Source organism: Botrytis deweyae (genome assembly GCF_014898535.1).
Source record: "Botrytis deweyae strain B1 chromosome Unknown BDEW_002, whole genome shotgun sequence".
NCBI lineage: Eukaryota > Fungi > Ascomycota > Leotiomycetes > Helotiales > Sclerotiniaceae > Botrytis > Botrytis deweyae.
Genome location: NW_024066209.1, coordinates 1538052 through 1562720, shown reverse-complemented (window position 1 = coordinate 1562720; position 24669 = coordinate 1538052). Strand labels below are relative to the sequence as shown.

General features: G+C 43.9%; 5 protein-coding genes across 5 annotated transcripts; 2 read left to right on the top strand and 3 right to left on the bottom strand.

Moving 5' to 3' along the window:
- Window positions 1–1413: 1413 nt before the first annotated feature.
- On the top strand, window positions 1414–3257 carry EAE98_001162 (uncharacterized protein; the record flags this gene model as incomplete). The annotated part of the gene is made up of 3 exons (XM_038948779.1): window positions 1414–1460; window positions 1514–2994; window positions 3049–3257. The coding sequence occupies 3 exons, from the start codon at window positions 1414–1416 to the stop codon at window positions 3255–3257; spliced, it is 1737 nt and encodes a 578-aa protein (XP_038815045.1).
- A 506-nt stretch (window positions 3258–3763) lies between these two features.
- On the bottom strand, window positions 3764–7414 carry EAE98_001161 (uncharacterized protein; the record flags this gene model as incomplete). Its single annotated transcript, XM_038948778.1, has 2 exons — window positions 3764–6802; window positions 6857–7414. 2 exons carry the CDS (start codon window positions 7412–7414, stop codon window positions 3764–3766), a joined length of 3597 nt encoding a protein of 1198 aa, XP_038815044.1.
- A 1692-nt stretch (window positions 7415–9106) lies between these two features.
- On the bottom strand, window positions 9107–12190 carry EAE98_001160 (uncharacterized protein; the record flags this gene model as incomplete). The annotated part of the gene is made up of 2 exons (XM_038948777.1): window positions 9107–12040; window positions 12098–12190. 2 exons carry the CDS (start codon window positions 12188–12190, stop codon window positions 9107–9109), a joined length of 3027 nt encoding a protein of 1008 aa, XP_038815043.1.
- Window positions 12191–14380: 2190 nt separating this feature from the next.
- Window positions 14381–17138, bottom strand: EAE98_001159 (uncharacterized protein; the record flags this gene model as incomplete). The annotated part of the gene is made up of 2 exons (XM_038948776.1): window positions 15748–17138; window positions 14381–15539 (listed from the first exon to the last, which is right to left on the bottom strand). The coding sequence occupies exons 1-2, from the start codon at window positions 16581–16583 to the stop codon at window positions 14381–14383; spliced, it is 1995 nt and encodes a 664-aa protein (XP_038815042.1). The 5' UTR covers window positions 16584–17138.
- A 1988-nt stretch (window positions 17139–19126) lies between these two features.
- On the top strand, window positions 19127–24197 carry EAE98_001158 (uncharacterized protein; the record flags this gene model as incomplete). The annotated part of the gene is made up of 6 exons (XM_038948775.1): window positions 19127–19747; window positions 19822–20036; window positions 20178–23471; window positions 23558–23832; window positions 23899–24032; window positions 24102–24197. 6 exons carry the CDS (start codon window positions 19127–19129, stop codon window positions 24195–24197), a joined length of 4635 nt encoding a protein of 1544 aa, XP_038815041.1.
- Window positions 24198–24669: the final 472 nt, after the last annotated feature.

Genomic DNA, 24669 nt, shown 5'->3' with positions numbered 1-24669 from the left:
AAGACGAATAGATAAAATTAATAATCAGATACACATCGATTAATTGACGGACAACTCGCTTTCCATTTCTAGGATACTCGAGAAAGAGGCTTCATCAAGATAGAGTTAGAACATGTTGAAAAAAGTGGATTCCCCAAAATACACAATATCGGAAAGTTGCCGAATCGTCAAATTCGGAATTCCTCTTACATTGTGTTTTCCGACTTTTCCCCGAACTGAATCTCAAATGAATCCCAACTGACTGTAACTAAATCTCGATCGAATATTTAAATTATTTGTGAACGATTACCGAAATAAGCTCATTGCTTCATGAATTAAAGGAGAAGAGCTTCTCTTGCACATCGGAGTGATATCTGATAGAGGTATAATTTGAATACGGATGGTGGGGGCTCGAACGGTTGTGATTGGCTGTTTTCCTTCCACTAGCCCTGCCAGTTGCATATTACTAACATGATTTTGCTGACTTAACATAAAAAAAGTCTGGGCTGGCTGAGGTTCCACTCAGCTTGTAGCCAGCTCTTCCTCTGCCTTTCAACAGTCTTTGCGTTGAATTCCCGCGGCTTGCATGCAAGTACGGTCTGTTCGTCCATACCAAGCGGGGCCGAAGTTCTGGATCTTGTGCATTGAATCCATCGTCAAATTTCTTGATATCAATATTTTCAGAAAGATGATGGCATTCGGGTTTTCGGCGACAGAGAAGATTCTTCGGGTGAAGATGCGCATGTAATGGGCAAGGTTAAGGCATACAAGCCCTTTGAATTTACTACTTCTACGGTCTCACCGTAGCATTTTCACTACATCACGTCTGAATCCATGCATGTTTCCATTCAACTTCCGAGGTGGGAGGGCTCATGGGGGTTAAAGAAAGATCGTTTTGCAAACAACAACGAGCATACTCCGATACTTGCCTTCTTTGCCACCCCTCTCGCTGTCGCTAGCCATGCTGTCATCACTTCTCGTAAAGTTTCAATGTCCCGATGTTGCAATGAGGGGGTTAGCATGCATATTTTTCCAGGGCTCTACGACCTAAGAGTTCACTGAGGTCATGAGAGCCGTGGAAATCGGAGCTTGATAATCAGCCTACATTGATAAAAATCCTTTCATACTACCATACAGGGAAAGCGAGGCTAGGGATGTTTGCTCCCCCATATTTTGATTCGGATTGCAGCGGGCAAGCATCGGGTCTGATCGATTGAGACGCCCGCGAGGTCAAAAAACTGGAAGACGTCACAGACTTCACATGGTGAAGGCTTCATCTATTATAGAGATATAAAGCGAGAGTATTTTCCATCCTCAACTGGTCACTTCATCATCCACCTTCAACAATTTAATCGCACCTCTTAATCACATAGCTCTAACTTTCAGTCCTCCATCCCAATATCATATAGCTAATTTCGATTTTGAATACTCAAAATGGTCGTGCTAACTGATAATCACTTCGACTTCATTGTTGTTGGAGGGTAAGCATGTTTCCATGATATAGCCACAAGACAAACATTGACATATCAAACAGTGGAACTGGAGGCAACACAGTTGCCGGCCGTCTTGCTGAGAACCCCAACGTGAAAGTCCTGATCATCGAAGCCGGACCCGAACACAACAAAGACATCCCCGAAATCCAGACTCCAGCACGAGCTTTCGAGCTCCGTGGAAGCCAATATGACTGGGCTTATAAAACTACCATGATCGACCGCGAAGATTATACCCGAGTAGAAAAGCCCAACACTCGTGGGAAGGTCCTAGGAGGCAGTAGTGCTCTTAACTACTACACCTGGATTCGAGGTAGCAAAGCTACTTTTGACGATTGGGAGAAATATGGTGGTCAAAGCTGGACTTGGGATAACTGCAAGGAGCATTTTGACAAGCCAGCCAATTACCACGATGATAGTCATCTGTATAATCCAGATTTGGCGAAACACGGTCGTAATGGTCCACTTGATGTTGCCATTTCTGACATGGTGCCTGAACTCGAGCCATTCCGTAAAGCATTGTCTAGCGCGTGGGTCAGCAAGGGAGGAATCCTTAATGACGAGATCTACGATGGAGAAATGCACGGATTGGCTCGTTCCATGAATACTATTTACAAAGGTGTACGCTCTACATCTGCCCTCTTCCTCGAAGGAAAACCAAACATCACTATTCTCGGCCACACCCACGCCAAACAAATTCTCATTGAAGATGGAGCCGCAACCGGAGTCGTAGTAATTACAGCTGAAGGCAACGAACTGACCATTCGAGCCAAGAAGGAAATCATCGTCTCATCTGGCGTATATGAAACTCCCAAACTCCTCATGTTATCTGGAATCGGTCCAGTCGAAGGTCTTGCTCCTCATGGAATCGACGTCAAGGTCGAATCGCAACACGTTGGAAAGAATCTTCTCGACCACCCCATCATGCCGCACGTTTTCAGGCTCAAAGACGGCCTAGGGCTCGATGATCATCTCCTACGAGCTGGTCCCCAACACGATGGTGCTATCAGCGCCTACCGAAAGAACAAGAGTGGTCCATACAGTAGTGGTCTTCTCGAACTCGTCGGTCTGCCTCGTATCGACGAATATCTAGCTACAAGCAAAGATTATGTCGCCGCCAAAAAAGCCAACAATGACATCGACCCCTTTGGACCAAGCGGCCAACCACATTTTGAGATTGATTTCGTGCCCATGTTTAGCGATGCCTTCCAATGGCACATTCCTACACCACCTACGGGATCCTGGCTTACCGTTATCGTTGATCTACTCCGTCCTCTCTCGCGCAATGGTTATGTAAAACTCAATTCCACCAATCCACTTGAGCAGCCAATCATCAACCTCAACTTCTTCTCCAACGATTTGGACCTCATCGCTCTGCGTGAAGGATGTCGATATGTGGATGATATCCTAATGAACGGCGACGGAATGAAAGATATCATAGGGGAAGATTATCCATGGCCCATGCCCAGAAATAGCGATGAGGCTATGAATAAGATGATTTTAGAGAGAAGTCAGACTGGATTCCGTAAGTTGCACCTCGGACTAAATCTTTTCATCAAACTAACACTCCACCCTCCAGATCCCTGCGGAACCGCCCGCCTCGGGAAATCCATCGAGCAAGGTGTCGTTGATCACGAACTTAGGGTGTTCGGTGTCAAGAATCTTCGTATCACTGATGCATCCGTCTTCCCTGTCATTCCAGATTGCCGAATTCAGAATGCTGTTTACATGGTTGCTGAGAGGGGTGCTGATTTTATCAAGGCTGCTCATCCGGATCTATACCAGTAGTCGTTTTTCTTTCAGACACATGTGGGAGTGAAGGAGTCAGGTGATACGACTGGGGAGCACAAAATGCTACGATGAAATGTGATGATAGATGTAGTTGGTCAACTAACCTTTAATTTGATTTCAACATAATTTTCAAATTTCAAATTATCAAATTACCCGTGAATATTATAAGATCTCTTTTCCGTTCCTCCCAAAAGCCCCTTGGTACGCTTCGCTTAAGACAGCCTCTAAAGAGAAACCACACCTTGATAGCACAAATGAAGCAAGACCATCCCTGTTTTCCGGGTAGAAGCTATACTCCAACAGTCCATTTGATAATTACATGACAGCATCCAGAGTCAAATCAAACAAAAGCAAGTCCAAGTTCCAATAGCATCCTAAGGTTTCCTGTCCTAACTAGATGGAAGTAGCTTCCACGCACATGTCTCTGTTGTTTAACACCCGGCCGTCATCCATGATCTATCTATACTACCATATGTAGTATACCTAGTAGCGAATTAAGTATACTACACAGTGGCGACAGAGCCAGAACATGCTTCTTTTTTCAAACTTAATTGAACTCTGGACTCGGCTACCTTCTTTAGATCAAGGCCAGTATCAATACATATTCCAAGCTTTTCGCGCCGTTTCTGGCGGTTGTTGTACTGTAACAATGCCTCCGACAAATTTTCTGGCCATCCACCAGTTTCCGCACCAGCTGTTAAAAGCATTTGTATCACACAGTCTCTCTCCCGACTTGAATCCAAAAGTTGCAGTAAATAGGTAGAGTCATCCATTTCCTTTACTTTTGAATTATAGAATGAATTTTGAAGGATTTGACAGAGTGGAGAACCCCAACCGGATGACCCTGACAGATTGACATCAGCCCCGTGCTCCAGCAAAAATCTGATCATTTTCAAGCTGCATGTATTAGTCGCTGCCTCTAATGGGGTTATTGCATTTCCTGGTACGCCGTTGGGGTCCACGCCTCGCTCAAACAGATAAGATAGAATTTGCTCCTCAAATTCAGAAGATGGATGGAGTAAGCATAGGATTGACAATCCATAATTGAGAGGACTATTGATATCTATCCCACAATCATCGACAAAGAAACGAACAACATGATATAGACCTTCCTGTGCAGCAGTAGTGAGAGCTGGTCGAAGATCTTGGTTTCCAGCTCCATGCTTGACCAAGAGTCTTATTGTTCCAAACGTGTCTACATCAGCGCGTCTCTCCACTCTAATGGCCGCAATCAGAAAACGATCAAGGTCATTTATTTTGACTGCCTCTAGAATAGTCTGGACAATATCCCCATGTGTCATTATGACGGCGTGGTATAATGCTTCTGAATATCTGTAAGAAAGGGTTGGACTTTGAAAAGCACGCCGGGCTACAAAATCAAGACCTAAGACTGCGGCGATTTCTAATGAGTCAAGGAGATTTAGATCTTCTGCGAAATCGTCAGAGAAAACCCCCATTATCCAAATTAGGAAATAATCATAATTGGTGTTGCACAGCATCCAAGCATTCTCTTGTATAGGCGAACCCTGTTCCAAGTTCGTGTGTAGTAGATGCTTCCACCAGTTTCCGGAGGCGTAGGCGATCAATGAATATTCCGGAATGAGATATGCGCGTTCCGGCATCGTCTTTGCCCAATAATCTTCATTAACGATTTCCCGCCAATTTTCTTGAATGACAGATATGTCTCGTTCAAGACCATAGAAAAGAAAATAATTGATACAGATATTGCTCAATAGCAGGTGAGCCTCAGATGGATATACAGAATTCTTCCATCTAAAAGTAGGACCCTCGATTGTGTTTGTTTGTGTCTTTCCATCAGACAACAAAAATGAACGAGCTGTCTGGTGAATCAAATATACTCTGGAGTCGGCAACAGTGACAAAAAGTCCACAAATATTGCCCAAAGCCGCTCGAAAAACTGCCTCTGGTTCTAGATCAAGACTGAGTGCTGAAGCCTGGGAATCTTGAGTTAGGTTCTCATCGATGGCAAGAGCAACATTCATTTCCTGTACAAGCAGTGGTCTTTCTGCCACAACAACAAGGCTCAAAAGCCTCTTCGCTCTTTCGAACTCATTCTTCGGAATTCGGTTTAAAATAGCTTCATATGCATCATCGACAGTCCCCGGAAGTTTTTCAATAACTTCAAGTAAATAATTCTTAGTCGTCTTGAGTTGCTGCTCAAGAACTTCAAAAATTAACCTCAGCCAAAGATACGTCCGGTGTTCCATGCTCAATAGCTTTTCTTTTAAAGCAGAGGTTGTTTCATTGTCCAACTCCAACTGAAATCTCAGCATGTTTATCTTCTCCTCGATTACAAGATCAATTTCCTTGCTGATCTTCGCCGATTCCTCATCCCCCGATAAGGTAATTTCAGAATATCTCTTTGTCAAGCTCTTGAATTTTCTTTCAATATCGAAATAAGGCCTGCTAGTGACAAGAATCTTAAAACATGTGTTCCTAGAATTCGTTGTCTCTATGTAGTCATTATGGAACTTTTGAAATTTCTCAATGAGCATGTAGCGGCCGCTGCCCTCTTTTTCTTCGCATTCATCGAGTGCGTCAAGGATACAGATGATTTCGCCGGCTGCTTCGTCTTGCACAATATCCATCAGAATCTCCCACATTTGAGCAAACGATTCACGAATATTTGCCCCGCTCTTGTCGCAGTGTGGAATCGCATGTCGTACGAGCTTTGAATTTCCTGGTGTCCTCAGAATTTGATGCAGTATAGCACATAAAGCGTTTTCTGCCGTCCTTTGCAAAGTATCATCTTCCTTGAAGAAGAAATAGCAGATGGTTCGAGTTCTTCCCGGCAAGGAAGTCTTTGATAGCGCTTTGATTAGCATCTTCGACACCACTGATTTTCCGCAACCGGGGCCAGCAGAAACCCAAAGTAAAGAAGACAATTCAGAATCTCTCCAATGTTGGAAATTTGAATTGTCAAGTAGCCAACGACAAGTATCCTTGACAGCATCCGGGTTTCGGTTCATCTGTTTCTCATAAGCCGACACATAAAATTTCTGAATGCAGGCATTCTCTAGGTCTACTTGACGTTGGTTGGCCTGTAAATCCTGATCATGTTTGAAATTTTCGAGAGTCTCCTTTGTTTGGTGTTGCAATGAAATTTCAATCTCATTTAGACCTTTCATATATTTCTCAAAGTTACGAAACTCTCTCTCCGTCTTCTCCGCATCCAAGACATATTTATATCTATTGCACTTCGCCTCATACTCTTTGAGCTCGCTGGATAAATCATCCCAATTCTCCGATTTGAACATATCTTTCGCAATACCAATCACTTTCGAGGAATTCAGCTGGCTTATTGCGCGACATTGATACAGCAGCACCTGCGCGTAAAGTTCCGTAAGACTTTTCTCAAAGCTTGACCGAAGCTCCTCAGTATCTGTGAGAACAGTAGCCAGGGCGTCTCTGATTTGCTCTTGATACAACCGCTCGGTGACGGAGAATCGACAAAGTAATTCGGAAACGTACTCAACGCCCTTAGTCAGAGCTTTTGGTTGCTCAGCTGCATTTATCAAGAGCTATGACACATTAATCAAGACCGAAAATCAATTTAGATATATGTAGCAACCTACGGGCAAAAACAAGCTCAGACCGGCCCAGGCCATGGCCGCATGAGGCTCTCCCGATACCAACGAGCCAACAAAAGACTGGGCATACTGTGCAGCTTTGGCGACTTTGTTGAGAGCACCCCTCACTTCCACGGTAGCACTGCCCACCCGGATTTTTGAACGCTTTTCATCGAGAAGCTTAAGACTACGGTCGATTGTTTTCAACAAGTAGTCTGGTGCTGCACTAGCGCTAGACGGTGTCGCTTCTGATTCTGCTTGTAAGATTTTTTGGTACGTATCCAGAAGTTCCCGATGGCTCGGATTTTCTTGCAGCATTTGAACTGCATCATGCCAGAAGCGCCTTGGAGATCCATCCTTCTGCACACGCTCTGCTTCGATCTGTAATGTTACAGGCAGTGCAGTTGACGATGATGTAATTGATGAGTTTCGTGAATTTTCGTTCCCAGTAGATGACTGAACTGATAACTTAGTCAACGACGACGCAGCTGATGACAAGGTATCACGCGAATCGCTCCTCCTCGATTTTTTTTTGTCCTTGAGCCGTTGAAACCATAGGGGCATCCTGAGTGATTGATCAATAAATTTGTCCGACTATTAGAACCAGCTGATTCAGCACCGACTTCGATCAATCTTTTTGAACTCTGAATTGAAACAACAGAACATCGCCTGACATTCATTCCAAGTTCCAATATCAGACACATAGATTCAAAAAAATCTTGCGTGCTGACGTGTTTTTGCTTACTTTCAATGTAACCAAACCTACATCGATATTGAACGGCTAAAGTGGGGAGGACTCCAATCAAGCACACAGAATCAGTCGATCTTACCGGGGAAACTTACTCACTGAGGACAAGAAACGGACAGGCAACATTTTGTAAGGTTTCTAGGAGGTAGAGTCACTAGAGTGTACGCTCTGCTGTTCATGAAAGAAATCTCAGCACGTAGTCCTCAGAAGTCGTTCTCTGGAAAAAGCCTATATCATTCCAACACAGCATATTAAAACTCTCTTGAAGAAAAAACCATTACTATGGAAGTTTATGCGGAATTATTTGATCGTTATTATTTTTCCACCATTTTCGATATTGCTTGGTTGGAAGGAGGTATGTAATAATTTGTTGTTGTTGAAATGTAATTGAAAAGATGGGAAAAGATAATCGAAATCCCACGATATAAGATCTTACCATTAGCGAACAGCCTATCCTACCTACCTATGTATTTATCTACCTATATACCTACCTATTCATCCACCCACACATTCCCTACCTCAGTTCCTCAGTTCCTCAGTTCCTCAGTTCCTCAGTTCCTCAAATCAACATTTATACTCCTCCTACCTTACCTACCTACCTACACATCATTACATCTAATTCCCACATACAATGAATGACTCTAGCTAAATTTCTCAAATCTCTCGAATACATAGATAGGTAAATAGGTAAATAGATATCCATACTAACTTTTCACTCACATCACACATCACATATCACAAAGTATTCATTTATCCCTTCACCAATCTATTCATAAAATTGTCATTGATTCATTCTTTATTCATTCATTGAATGTTCATTCATCCATCCATCCATTCATTCATTCTACTTCCACCTACCTAGATAGATACCAGATTTCCTCCCATCTCACAAGTATCCCCAATCTCAAGTCCAACCACAACCACAATCACCCACCCCAACAGCCCCGCCCACTCTTTCAGCTCCTCTTCGAAACCTCCTCTCCTCTCCTCTCCTCTCCTCTCCTCTCCTCTCCTCTCCTCTCCTCTCCTCTCCTCTCCTCTCCTCTCCTCTCCTCTCCTCTCCTCTCCATCCACCTCCATCCACCTCCATATACAAAAACTGCATACAAACCAAAAACCATCGCCCAATTATATCCCCGCGTATATGCGTATCATTATCGTAAATCTTGTATCCCATTTTAACCTTTCATTCCACAAAAAAAAAATCATCCATTCGATCCTATCCATGTGAATTTCCTTTCACTCTTCCTCAATATCCATCTATCCATGCAATGCTGTCATATCATTCATACCATACCATGCGTCTAATATTTTCCTACTACCATGTCCAAGCCCAACCGAGCTAAATCTCCCATTCCCAACTTTGAAACAGATCCAAGTTTTTTGTTCATCCCCATACCATGGTCTACCATCCAACGCTACGCTAAATTTTCACTCCCATAAAACATGAATCATTAACTCCCCTCCTTCCATTCCCTCATTTCGCCCATTTATCCTCCCATAAACCCCTAATGCATCCTCTCCTTCAGCACAACCACCGCCGCCCACCCCTCACAACACTTCGTACTCATACCGTGTCCACACCAAGGACAACTAACCCTCGTGCTAACCACCCCACTAACCCCCAATCCCTCATCCTTGACCACCGCCTCCGGTTTTGCCATGCACTCGTAGAGCTTACTCGGCATATCATGGAAATAGTTGCATCCACAGCAAATAACAAACATTTTCGCCATTGGTTCAATTCCACCTTGTCCATTACTGTGAAGACTCTGTGCTGAAGAGGCTGCGAGTTGGTTGGACATGCGAGGGCCTTTTCTGGGTGGGATCGCGAGACGGGCTGATCGAAGATATTGGCTGCTGTCATTACTGTTGTCTTTTTCGGAAGAGCTGGAATTGCTGTTAGAATTAGATGATTCGCCTCCGTTAAAAGCAGACGATGACATGAGTGAGTTTTTGGAATTGTTGTATTGCGCGTAAGCAGAGGCAGATGCCGATTCTCGTCTGAGCTTTCCCCCGTGCCCGTGTCCATTTCCATCTCCCTTCCCGGGCACATTCTTTCCCTCAATACTTTGTCGTTTCCCAGGACCTTGTCGTGGACGCAATGGTTGATGTTTGAGCTCCGGTAGAAAATTCAAAGTGTGTTGCAGCGCAGTAGTTGACGATGACTTACTCAAACTAAGTCTCCGTTGAAGATCTGCAACTCCCGCATCTGTGTTGGGATCTGCAGAAGCTAAAGACGCATGAAGGTTTGTAGATTGTGAAGTAGAAGTGGCCTGGCCACTTAGCGTATAAGTATTACCTTCTTCATCTTTGATTTTAACCGGGATCGGAGTTTGATTCCAAGAATCTTGGACTTTGTGATACTTGCGAGATGCGGTATCATGACTAGATGCAATAGGGCCCTTCTGCGACTGTGGTCTTGAAACTGCTGGAGTGGTGATACTGGAATGCTCATCGAAACTCAGATATTCTTCACTTGATCCTGTGTAAGATCTAGAGCTAGATCTTCGGTCCTTCTGGCGACGAGGTGAAGTTGTGTTAGCCGTTTGGGGAGAGAGTTTCTGCTGTGGCACAGGATTGATTTCTAGAGGCGACAAAACGGTGGGGGATAAGTATTCGGGTTCTGATACTCTCCGAGCAGCTTGACTCGGTAGTGCAGATCTGCTGTCAAAGCCAGCGGCACGTGGCGAAAGAGTAGATTGCGGGCGTAACTTTTTAAGAGGTTCATCCAGATGAGAAGTTTGCAGAGAAGGCGAGTCTGGGGCAGACGAATATCTATGACTTATATTCGCTGTACCATTCTTGGCTCCTTTGGGTTGGAGCGATAATGGGCTTGGGTAGAAAGATGGGACTTGCAAATCGCGCCTAGAGAACATGCCCTCTTCTGGTTGAATACTGCTCTGGGATGGTTGCGCAGTGAGCCTGAAACCTGGAGGAGCTCCTTCATCGTCTATGAATGCCCGAAAATCTTCTTCATGGTCCACAACTTCCGCATTTTCTCTAGCTCGAGAAACCGACCTGCTACGTCCAGTCGCATTATGAATTGACGGTGTTCTTCTCATAACTTCTTTTATGGGAGCGGCATCCAATTTGATATCATGGGCTGAGCTGCTTAGATCTCCTTGTTTGCCGAAGTTTTTTAGCTGTGGAAAATATTCGTTGTTTTCAGAATTAGTCTCATCAGGAGATATATCAAAATTCTGAGAATACAAAGGTTCTTGTACTTTTTGGGTTGCTGGTATGCTTTTTTCCAAGCCAAATCTAAAGCCTGGAGATGGCGGAGCAGCATGCGGCGATTGAGGCTTATGATTGGCCTTATAATTCACTGTTGACTCTGTACCATGATCCAATCTCAAATTTTCGTTCGGTTTTCGGGCTCGAGGATTTCTATTCATGATTGGTTCTAGATCACTAGCGGGCTGCTCACTAGCTTCCGGGCCTTTCAAAGTATGGGGGCTATAAGAGTCCTCACTTTGGGATTTTGTTGGGAGTTCGACAGCAGGTGCACTGTTTCCAAATGGAGCCAACAGGTCCAATGTGCGATATCGAGAGTTCTCAAGTGATATGGGTGGTCGACTCTGACTAGGTTTGTTACCGTGGCTAGCTGGTCTGTTATTTGACAACTTCCCGTCTCGGAGTTCGTTTTGGGCCGCCGCTTCACTCGATTGTTGCAATTTCAAGCCTCCAATGAATCCGGTCGAGGTTGGAGAACTCGAGCTTGATTGATTTCTTGGAGTTGCATCCGCAGAAATGCTTGTGGATCTGGATCTGGATCTGAAAGAAGACATAAGTTTCTTGAGACCAAGATCCAAACTCGTTCGCCTTGATCGTCTACCATCATCGAAATCAGGACTCAATTGTATTATTTCCGGCGCAACTTGTACTGCAGGTTCAGAGTTGGCTCGACCCACTGGAGCTGCGGGTATCGTTTTACTTAGGCGCTTGCTGGTTGGAGGCGCCTTGCTCAATCGACCCTTTTGTTTTTGTGCCGCGGCTCGGGTCTCCCTTTCGGCCTTTTCTTTCTCTTTTCTTAACCGCTCTTCTTCCTTCTTGCGCATATCTTGAGCTTCTTTCTTTGCCATTCTTCTTTGCTTGCCGTCACCACCATCCCAAGCCGGCGACCGACATATTGAGGATGCATCAGAATTGTCTGCATCTACATCTGCAACAATCTGCGGGGACTTTTCCTTCACCGGCTCAACCACAAATCCCTTTTTAGATGCTTTGGGTGCTGTTTTGGATTTTTCGAATATCTGCGCAGGAGGCACCGCAACGGATAGTGTTGGAGTAGTCATTGCTCGATCTGGTTGTCTGAATGGGACAGGACGTTCGGGAGGAAAGTTGGTATATACATTAGAACTGCTCGGACGCCTCTCGCGAAAAAAGCTATTACGCAGCGGTTGACTGACTGCCGCTGTCGAGGCCTGCATGCGCTGCAGCTAATTTATGTATGTTAGGCAATAATACTTGGCTATCTGAGATATTCTTTTGCGTACCTTGCTCCTGTTCTCTAACTCGAGCATACGTTCAAGCGTGTTTCTCCGCACTGGTTCCGAGCGGCCATGTTTCGCTTTCTCCTTGAAATTCATTTCGAGATTGTACCTGGGTTGAAATGTGATAGATGATCAATTAAAGTGTGTGGACAGGGTCAATGGAGTACATGACACATTTGAGCGTTTCGGCGCAGCTCTCATTAAATGACTCTGAGTAGTGAATGCTGGTATCGGATTATGATATGGTGATTGTGAGGGAATCTAGTAAGTAGGTAGGTAGAGAAGAGCAATTGATATAAAGCAATGAGATTGACGAAAAATTATCTTCTTCCCTTTCTTTTTTTCCACAATATAATCGTCAAAGCGAATTTACGGAATGGTAGCAGAAACGTCAAGATCAAATGGAAATCAAAAGCGAAGCCGAAAGTCTACTGCTGATGCAATAGTAGTAGAGAGTAAAGAAAGCTGATGCTACCTCGTGATGGAGAGATGTTATGTTTTGTTGGTGATGTGATATGATACGATATGATCAAGAACACACATCGCAACTGTAACTGGATGAAAAAAAGATGCAAATAAAGAAAAGCACTTGACAAGTACCAGTATACCAGTATACCAGTAATACTTTGCAGATTCTCTGGGTGCTCCAGATTGATAGGTTTTTAACAGGTTCTTTTCCCTTTTCTGTCTCTTTTGGTCTCTTTCTCTCCCCACCCCTACGATAGACAGATTGGTAAAATGAAGTGGTAACAGGTAATGAGGTAACATGTGTTAACAAATTCAACAAATGATGAAAGAAGCTCCTCACAGTTTGAGAAAAACCTTGTCTTTCATCGATACTTTTCCGCTCGTGTTATGTGTGTGATGTCTGTGTTATGTCTTGGCGCAGGTGCTGAAATCGATATTGGCTGCACGTATGATTTTCGTTGTCACTGTAGTTTATCTGAGGACCAAATGAGAATGAGTGTCGGCGATGTGGATGTTTAAGGTTGAATCACGCTTGACGGAGAAGGGTTAAGCCTTTGTTATTTATACCTATGATAGATTTGCATATGCACATACCTGGGTCGATATGATTGATCCATTGTTATGTACCTCCCTCCCTGCCTGCCTTTGTAAGTTAAAGTATCATCGGTAGCAGCATGGGTTCAGTCAGATCCACCGGTCTGCTGCAAGAATCGAAAGTTCTTTTTTTCCCTTTCCCTTTCTTTTTTGCACCCATCCATCCTCTCTCCTCTGCTTCGAATGCAACTCCCCAGAATGCCATTTATGGATTCACGCAAAAAAGTGGCATAAAATGATCGACGCCAGGATCTATGTGTCGAGGTCTGGATGTACGTACGGTACCGGTGTATTCCCAGCTCTTGTTACTATCTACGAGGTAGTAATTAATATATGTAGTTCAGCTCGATCTATTGTGCTTATGTACGTACACATGGATATCATATATATTTTTATGCTGCTTCATTCCAAGATTCATTTCATACCTATCTATACAGCCATTCCGTAAAGCATAAACAAATACATTATTCATCACCCATTCCAACATTCCATTTATTACCATACCATACCATACCATACCATCACAATTACAACCACACACTCCAAGCTGCGGCCCGTTCCGAACACGGGGTATACAGAATATCCATTTCCCTGAAAGTCGCAGAAAAGTCGAATCTGATACCCATTACAATTTACTACACAATAAACACTCACAACCCACAACCCATAAGCTTGCATCCACTAACACATAACACATCTGCCCTACCCCGCTCAGAAAGCCATGCCAAGTTTTTTATCATCTGTTTTACCATTCCGAGTTCCGAGTTTTTACTTATTACAGAGTACTGGTGTAACTTACGAAGTAAGACTTACCTAGCTACCTACCTAGGCACTTGGATATTAGATAGGAGGTTTGGTATTACGAAGTGGGTATGAATGAGGGGGTTTCGATGTTTTATTTTTATTTTATTGGGCATAGAGGGAGTTTCTGTTGGAGAGGGGGGTCGGGGCATTACAGGTGTAGAGTTGTTTGTATTGTGTGTAGTGTACGAGGTAGAAATGGATAGGAATTTTTCAGTGAAGAAAGAAAGAATTGTTTGTGGATAGTTGAACTGTGACTGTGACTGTAACTGTATTATATATATTGTAAAAAGAAATAGTATTATTTACCGTTGTATTGATCTAGATCTAGGTATTTTGGTTTATTTTACAATATTTATTACTTGTATGTAATCTTACAACATATAGTCTGCTAATACTGAAAACCTCCCTACCCATTCCTTCTCACCCTCTCTCCATCATCCTCTGTTCAATTCCCCTATGGCCCGCCAGCCCACCCCCCTCATTCTTCTGTTCCGCTCCCTCCCCTGGCCCCTCATAATGAACCATACCATCGCTATTCCCCTCATCTCTATCCCTCTCATTAGCCGCACTTTGATTTCCATTTTTGCCCCCAATCCCATGCTTCCTCAGCTCCTCCGCCGTCGGCGCAACATGCATCCAGATCTCTTCCCCGATTTCTAAATCTTCCAAGCCCGGCAGTATTTTCCCCTGTGGATCTGTCGCGATGTTTTTCTTTGGTTTCCGTCTCCCATGCCTACAAGCGCACCTTTCCTGACAGTTCTTCGTCTTCCCTTTCGTCATCCGTATCCATTGTGGTGTTAATCGAATGCGCATTTCATGTGGAATTCTCAATCTACCCGCAATATATTTCTTCTTCGGCTGATGCACATCTGGTAACTCATCTAATTGTTCGACCTTCAGCAATCCCTCATCAGTGCCTCTATTCATGGCGCTGATTCTCCTTGGCATTACCATTTTTAAAAATTCTAGACTGGCATTAATATTTAAATCGATGGCTCTCCGTGGATTGACGGTCATTTTAAGCAGGAAACTGCTAACATTCGGATAAAGGAGTGAAAAATCTGATTGCGAGATGTGTATGCTACCACGGACAGTCAGAAGCCAGCACAGCGTACCTTGTGATTTGGCTTCGCGGCAGAGTGACATGATTCTAGAAAAATTTGAAGGCCAATACATGAATGCTTCGCTGTTGATACAAAGTAAAGGATTGTGAATGAGATGCTCTGAATCACAGTCTGCTTGTTGGATTGCGCCTCCCCAAGGATCATACAGAATCCCTTGCGAAATGTATGGGAATCGTTCAGTTTGGGAGCGGAGAACTTCGACGGTAGTGGCGGCGCCGAAAGAATGTCCAAGCATGGTGACCTGTTGGAGGTGGAAGCGATTCTCCCAACTCTGCCAGTCGACACCTTTTAGACCACGGGAGGAGCCACCGACGCGACCAGGAGAATTTTGCCGGAGGTTGGCTTCAGCGATTCGAGCGCCATTTCCGTCATGTATTTGCGTCATGATGTAGTAGGCTTCTTCAATTTCAGCAAGGCGAAGTTGTATTTGGGCAGCGCGAAGTTCGCCATCGACACTAAAAGAATCGAGTTAGTGATTGTTAATCTGTCTTTGCAATCGAATTTTTGAGTGTGCATTTTGTATTATTTAAATGGCTAGTAGTAGAATGTAAAACAGTCCACTTGGATGTGTTTCCCGAACCTTTTGAATAAGTTCTAGATGTCCCGAGTTTATTTCGCCGAGTCTTTTTGGACCCTCAATCAAATGTGAATGGGTTAGCTCACCCTTTTTCATTATTAGGTGTGGTGTCCCTGGCATTTCCTTCTGGAAAAACATAATCAAATCTCTCATAGCCTCTCTCTCTCGCCTCGTCAGAATGATCTACATTCTGTGATCCAAATTTATCACCCATCTTTGGTAAATTGACAAAAGTACGTGGTCCCGAACCATCTCGATGTTCTATAGCCACAACTACAAAACCATAACTGGCAAATTCCCCACAGACAGAACTGTATGTAGTTCTCGTTCCTCCTAGGCCATGACTGAAGATCAACAATGGAAAACATTGTGACTCTGGTTCTCCAGGTGGAGGTTCTCCCGCGCTATTTTTCGTCTGGTATCCGAATTCGGATTCTCGAGCATTTTCGGGAGGCCAATGTTTTGCCAACTTGGCATTGCGGAAAGCAGGAAGTTTGGTAAAAGCAGTTGTCATGCCGAAGAATGCCATAGTAGGCCATGAAGGAAGGCCTGCAAATTTACTATAACCCTTTGCCACCTCAACACGAGGCCTTGGTAGCCATGTCGCTCGACTCCATTTCTTTTCCCCTTCTGGGGAGAGCCCTTCACCGGACCCAAAACTTGAAGGGTAGAAAACACTGAAGAGGACCGTCTCGAGATTTAAAACATGCTTATGTTTTCTCTTGATATTGGAGAATGTCCTTGGTTCTCGCACGGGTACTTCAATGTCCATTTGTCCAACTGAATATGGTCCGCTATAGTATGGCAATGGCTTCCGTAATATCTTCTCGCGAAATCCAGCCGGTGGCCGCGTTTTGGGCTGCTTCGTGGTGGGAACATGATCAAGTTTATTAGGCATTGGCTCTTTCGTCGAGTCTCCCATGGTAAGAAGTTGTTAGCACGCGAGCATTTGGAAATGTGCCAACGATTATGAGCTACTGGATTCCAGAAGGCATCTAAGATTGAATTTCAAAAAGGGTCAGAGGGGAATATTGATTGAAGTATTAACATGTTGTGACATCCAGATGTCAGTGCAGATTGCAATTGATTGATAAGCAGACAGAACATTTTCGATTGAAAAGAAGACCGTTAGGAAACGCTAATAGCACCTAAATTGCACAGCGGTGCGTGCAAAGAAACTAGAACGTCGAGATCAACAAATTCAACGCTTCACTTGCGACTCTGCGAGGAAGTTTAACCACTAGGCCGCGGTCGCACTGCCTCAAAATGCTAGTGTCGGGCGTTATATCAATTTTCGAGCCGTTCCTCGAGCGGTAAGGCACAGGTTCGACGTCATTGATCAAGCAGTTTAACCTTATTCGAGGAACAATAAATACTAATCATCGACGAGTCCAACCGATTGCTAGAGAGGACATAAAAACTGCGGAGCATAGGTCCGAATAACGAAAACATGTAAGCCGAGCTCGTATTGTGGTTTACCTATGTAGGCGAGGTAGGGTAGCTCAGTAGGGTAGCTCGGTAGGTAGTCGGGATCAAAGCTTCTTCCTGCGATCAAGCATTAGCATCAGTACTTTTAATGAGTAGGTGTGAGTGAGGGAATATTGAGAACAAAACGAACCGCCTGAAAAATGTCCGAATGGTTGAAATATTACATTCAATAACTAGTGAGTACCTTGGTATTGACACCCTTTCCAACGTTCTAGAAACATAGGTACTCGAGGAATTTTTCAATCTCGATATTTTCCAATACCTTGAACCCACTACCACCAGCTTGGAGTCTGCAATAGAGTTGACCGAACACAAACAATGAGATAATCAAACACGAACAGACATTTTGATCTCGATCCCTAATGTGGTCGAGAGAATGATTTGACTTGTAGTAACAGGTTGTAATAAGTACCTTCCTAGGGATATTCCATCACCTTGGAATGTAGACCTAGCACATACTGGTATCTCAAGAGTCTAGAGTCTATATCGTAGACCCAATGAGATTCTGATGTAATATGCGTAAGGTGTGTAAGTTTAAAGGGACTGACTCAAGAAGCACGATTCGGAATACTATATACCACTGGTGTACCAAGGTAGGTAAAGTACCTCGTTACCCCAGAATCATCAGAAACGTGACAATTGACATGAAGGATCATTGATTCGCTTCCTTTTCCCCAATGTTGTAACCAAAGAGCCAAATGTTTAGGATTAGCTGCAGTCACTCACTGCCAGTCAGGACCTCGACCAACTTGCGTACCTAGTAGATAATCTTGCAGATTGATCAACGATCTCATTCTAGCCCCCTCGGCCCCCTAGGAGTCTAAGGCATCCTAGTCCCCCTTGGATTTTCTCCCCTTTTGTCTATCTTCAGTAAAATTCTCGACGAGATGGATTCACAAAGAGTAAGATTGCCCCGATACCTAGTACCCAGTACCTAGTGCCTGCTATCTACTATCTACGGAACATATGTACCTAGCGATGTACCAGTGTCCCTCCGCATTCTTTTGCTAGGTAAAGTTTGATGCATCGGACCAATCATTCATCTAATGTATTGAAGCACTGAGGAAGGGAAGGATTGTCGTCGCTATTCTTTTCTAGGTACACCAGTAGGTAATCGGTACTAGGTACTTTGTGAGGATTTGTGAATGCTGCCACACTTCTTATATTAAATTCTTTTTTAGTCACGTATCTTGTACTGTATGAAGAAGGAATACAGTAAATACCTAGTCCTTGGTGCCTCCTACTTAGTTGCTCCTACCGTGAAACCATCCATCCATCCATTTTCATTCTTTGATTCTTTGGATGTACAAGTTTCAACCACTGAGCAGAAGAAACTTCAACCAGTGACCACAAAGCCGCAACTTGACCAGAAAAACAGTACAACTTATTTATCATGCTAGTGACTGCTCAGCTATGATTCCCCATTACTATTGCTTCCCGTCTCTTCTCTATCTATTTGGAGAATAATCCGCACCAAATCCACCACAAATCACACAGATTATCCATCGTCAACGGATGCAAATGTATCAAAAGCCATTCATTGCCTTACCCCTATCGTTTAATCTTTATACTACCTACTTGCTGCAGTACCTAGCTATCTGCCTACTCAGCATCTTTTCCAATTAACCATTTCAACAATAGTACATACAATAGTACATACAATAGTACATACAATAGTACATACAATAGTACGATTGCCGATTGCCTACCTACCCCTCGATCAATTCACTTGAGTCAGATAAGTAGGGAGTCAAGGCTGCTCTATTGACACTGATACGATACTCCATCAATTAGTTGAGCTTGGTTGAGATCAGCTTCTATTAGGATCAGCTAGGAGAAAGAGACAAACCACCTCCGCCGGTCCGCCGTTCTGCCCTTTTCCTCCCTAAGATTGTATGGAATGCATGGATCAAGGAGACGGACCCTCTTCATATTAAATGCAAACATTGCATGTCATACTAAGATAAAGAAGGACTAATGACCTCGGAACCAAAATCTATCTTTGCTTCAAGATTTGGGGAGAATTGTCAACAGCATGAACAACATCAACCACATCAACCACAGCATCAACATCAACATCTTCTGCATCAAGGAGAAGTGAACAAAGTCAGGAATGACAAGCCGCTCATCAACAGTGTCAGCCGCTGCACAATCACAATTAATCAATCCCCCATACCAATACTAGAACCGACATTGGCACAGACGTCATGTGGGGCTAATGGCTACGCATCTGGCTTGCATCGGACAAAGGGACAGGGGTTGATTTCAACACATGGTACAGAAGAATTAGATGCTCATGCTCGAGAATCTACACAATTCACGTCAACAAACAAGAACAATTCTCCACCTCAATTTATTAATCTCGACAATCCTTGGCCTACCTTTGTTTCTTCAGGTCGAGAGAGAAACAGAGACCTAGACCTGCAAGCGACAGAAGATTTAGAGACCCAAAGAAGAGTATCGACCGCCTCGTCTGCCACTCTATTTTCAACCCCTCAGTTGTCACCGTTATCGCCGTCACTGCAAGCCTCGAAACACTCTAGAGAGGAGGATAATGTGTCAGAGAGAAGCTTCGACATTACAATTTCAGAACCACCTGTAAGATTCTCTGAATACATATTTTTGTTTGAAATTTGCACATTCATGAAACTAAAACCTCTCTGTCTATCTAGTTCAAACGACACCGCGCAAAATTAAAACCTTGTCATATATCCAAGCCAGATAATGAAGCAGCAAACGACTGTCCTACAACCTTACAATCGCCTAGATCTCCCCGATTTACAACTCATAAACTCAAAAGGACGCATTCCTCGCAAAGTCCTCCAAATATAGACACGACAGTTATGTCGAAACTAGATAAAGATGGCAATGGTATAACAATACTCAAGTCAGTTGACTGTTAGATTCTCTTCTTGAATTTTTCCCATGCTTAGTGGTTGGAATCTTTCGCGCTTTCTATAGCATCACTTTCACACTGTTTTGTTTTGAAAAGCTCGGAGGAGTGATACTGACGGTGCGTTACTAACAGGTTAGCTCGTGGTAATATATTGGGGAAAAACTCGAATCCTCCTGGTAAATCCATCGCGCCCACGCTGAATCTAGAACAACAAAGGCGCGCAGCCAGTCCTAAGCTGAGCGCGAATCCTCAAGAAGGCTCATTGATTCATAAAGTGGGCATAATCGAACTTTTAGAGCAAGATGAGAGACCAACTTTCATAATAGATGTTTCTAATCAAGAAAATTACATACCCGGCGGTCGCTTACGGCTAGAATATGCGAATGCGTCACTACGGGCTATGAATCCATTATTGGAAATGGTAGCAGGCTTTGCGGATCTATCCTCCCCTACAATCGTTACACATGCATTTCCGGAGTTTAAAGCATGGGTGCTAAGTTTTGTGAGCAAAGAAAGCGAATCTTTAGATATTTGCTTGCCGTCATTTTTGTATGGAGGGTTCACATGGAGTTGTTCGACTTTGCGAAAACGTCTTCGGGTAATGAATGGCGTTAGAGCTCAAATTCCCACAACAAACTCGACCTCATCGAACGCAAATAATAGTAGCCCTGCTATACCGAATCCAGGTTTCGTATTAGGTCAAGATTTGAGAAGCTCAACGGATCTATTCCCTGAGCCGTCGGATTACTTTGGAGATGTAGCTACAGTAGTCCCAGGTTCGAGCCCGATGGAATCGCTTGCTGTTGACAATCAAGTAGCACACATCGATGGGTCTTCATTCGATTGGACAAGACTTCCGCTAACCGCAGCGCTACCTCGACACATTCAATTCACCCGTAATGTTAATTGGTCAGCCTCTCCTCTTGGACCAATGAAAAATTGGAGTTTTGATTTGAGAGCTATGTGCAATCTTATCATGGGAAGTCCTCATCCAGCGGCCATGTACTGGGGGGCTGAATATACAGCCATTTACAACGAAGCGTATATATTACTAGCCGGACAAAAACACCCTAGCTTGATGGGACAAAGTTACAAAACAGCTTGGGCGGAAATCTGGGATGATATTGAAGCGGTTTTTGCAAAAGCAAAATCATCAGGCCAAGCCACCATGAAAGATGAAGATAGACTTTTCATCAAACGAAATGGTTACCTAGAAGAATGCTATTTTGCATGGAGTATAATTCCACTAGTCGGAGAGGATGGCTCTGTAGTCGGACTGTACAATCCGGCATGGGAAAAGACGAGAAGAGTGATATCGGAACGTCGAATGCTTACTTTGCGAGAAGCAGGAGAGAAGACAGCTACTGCGAGAAACATTAAAGGATTTTGGGCACAAGTCATCAAAGCATTGGAGTATAACCCCTTTGACATACCGTTCGCTTTTCTCTACTCGGTTAATGAGGATGTCGATAGCGACATGAGCTCACAGAGATCATTGAACTCCGGAAGCATGTCACAAGCTCCATGTTGTGTGTTGGAGGGAACAATTGGTGTACCTTCGGGCCATCAATCAGCCGCTACACCATTGGATCTTCATCTCAGTGAAGATGGATTCGCCCCATATTTGAGAGAATGTATGAGGCTTGATAGGCCTGTACTTCTTACCACCGAGGAAGGGACCCTACCAACGGAACTAATCAAAGATCTCGACTGTGTAGGATTCGGCGATCCTTGCCGAGCTGCTGTTGCCATACCACTCCATGCCACTAGCAGAGAGTCCATACTAGGTTTCTTGGTCATAGGAGTGAATCCAAGAAGACCTTATGATGACGATTATAGCTTGTTTGTTGAGCTCATGACTCGCCAAATGGCAACTTCAATGGCCTCAGTTATTCTCTATGAGGAAGAAATCCGCAAAGGTCAGAAAGCAGCGCGTATTGCTGCTCAAGATCGTCAAGAGTTATCGGAGCTTGTCAACCTGCGCACCCAAGAAGCTGTGGAAAGTGAAAGTAGATTTACCCGCATGGCTGAAATGGCCCCCGTTGGAATGTTCATTGCAAATTCTCAGGGAGAGATCACATTTTCTAACGATGCTTGGTGGGAAATATCGCGGCATCCTCGATCTGATAATAGCGCAAAGTCATGGATGGACAGCATAAAAGAAGAAGATCGCGAAGGAGTCCAAGCTACCTGGAACAAGTTGGTTTCACAGAAAGTAAACGTGACGAAAGAGTTCCGTTTTAAAACGCCATGGCAAAGTAAGCATGCTTTGACCGATACATGGGCTCTCATGAATTGCACTTCGCTTAGGGATAAAGACAACAACCTGATGGGCATCTTCGGCTGTATCACGGACATATCACATCAAAAATGGGCAGAGGAGTTTCAGAAACAAAAGACGAAAGAGGCAATAGAGCTGAAGCGACAACAGGAGAATTTCATCGATATGACTAGCCATGAAATGCGCAATCCGTTGAGTGCGATCCTACAATGTTCGGATGAAATCACCAGTGCTTTAACTGCTCCTGCGCTTAAGGGCCTGAAATCAAGCATGCGAGGTGCGGAAGCGCCTCAGGAGATATCAGAACTAATCGAAAGCAGTATTGATGCAGCTCAAACTATCGCGCTTTGTGCACAGCATCAGAAACGCATCGTTGATGATATTCTGACCTTGTCTAAATTGGACTCGGCGCTTCTAGTTGTAGCACCTGTCTCAACGCAACCAATATCTGTGGCCAGGCGTGCCATCAAGATGTTTGAAGGAGATATGGAAAAACATGACATTTCGATAGAATTTCAAATACAGGACTCGTATGCTGACCTCAACATCAATTGGGTAAAACTTGACCCATCACGGCTATTACAAGTCCTAATAAACCTGCTAACCAATGCTATTAAATTCACGACAAATCAGCCTCAACGATCAATCATTGTGAGTATTGGTGCAACGAAGGAACATCCAGCAAACAACGATACCACCGTTCAGTATTTTCCTTCCCGCTCAAGTGTTACGGGTTTGGCAATGGATGAAGCAGAATGGGGTCCAGGCGAAGATTTGTATCTGAAATTTGCTGTTCGAGATACAGGCAGAGGTCTTGATGAAAAAGAAGTGTCGATTTTATTTCAACGATTTTCACAGGCGTCTCCACGTACTCACGTTCAATATGGCGGGTCAGGCCTAGGATTATTCATTTCGAGAGAGTTAACCGAACTTCAAGGTGGGCAAATTGGAGTCTCCTCAGAGAAAGGAGTCGGCAGTTGTTTTGCGTTTTACGTCAAGGCTCGCCGGGCTGAGCGCAGTCCCGAAGCGTCACCTCTATCTTCTCCAAATCACAATGCCATAAATCGAAAGCCTTCTACACGTACCACAAATCCTACACCAGTAGAAAGTATCAACAGCTCGTTGGAAAAGCCAGCGCAGACCCAGTACGTTTAAACTTATTCCATCTCCATATGCTTGAGATGACCTCTGTTTTGCGTTGCGATGATTTCCTGCTTACATTAGTAAATAGATCCAAAGGAGAAGCTTCAACAAGTATAGCTAGGATATCACCAAGTCCAAAGGTTGATTACAAAGACATTACAATTCTTATCGTTGAAGATAATCTTGTTAATCAGCGCGTTTTGCAAAAACAATTACATAGAGCCGGGTTTGTGACGGAAGTTAGCAACCATGGGTTAGAGGCTTTGCATAAATTGGAAGGGTCGTCTTTTTGGAAGCATGAAAGTCCCACCACGGAAAGAACCAGTATCTCATGTGTTTTAATGGATCTTGAAATGCCAATAAGTATGTCCATAGTTCTCTCTGTTGTACTGGACTTTGAAATAGGAATGCTAACAATTCAACCTTTAGTGGATGGTCTTACTTGCACTAAGAAGATTCGAGCATTAGAAGCTGATGGAACGATTGTTCGCCATGTACCAATAATTGCAGTTACGGCAAATGCAAGATTGGAACAGATTGAAACGGCTTTAGCTACCGGGATGGTATGCGCCCTTTAATTCTTTTGTATAAAGACACATTTTCTGGGAACTGAGGCTAACAATTGCAAACAGGATGATGTTGTTTCTAAACCATTTCGCATGCCAGACCTAATACCAAAGGTTGAGGCATTAGTACTTAAGAGTCAAGGACAGAGTCGAAGTAATTGAAAGTCGATTGGGAGGGAATTTCACGTTTTGGGAACTATTTTGGAAGTGACAGCAAGCGATTTAGACGGATGGAATAAGTGATGGGGGTTTATACACGCATGACAAAGGCGTTAAGGATTGTTTGTGGATGGTGCGCCAGTGGGATACCCAAATAGTATATATGCATTCTGTGCATTTTGGTTTTATGGAGTTTGACATGGGGGTTTGATTTATTTGGAGGAGTTTGGATGAACAGATGAGTGTCATGAGGGGAAAGGGGTTGGTGGAAAAGAAGTGCATGGAAATCAAGGTGGGGGAGGGAAGTAGGTGTTTAATCTCTTAATGGATGGAGGGATGCATGCATGGATAGATGAGTGGGTGGGTAGGTGGGTGGAGGATGACGGTAATGGTAATGGTAATGGTGATGGTGATGTAAATATTGATATGCTATGTATGGATGTGAGTAGCATGTCGGGAATAATATAACATTGCA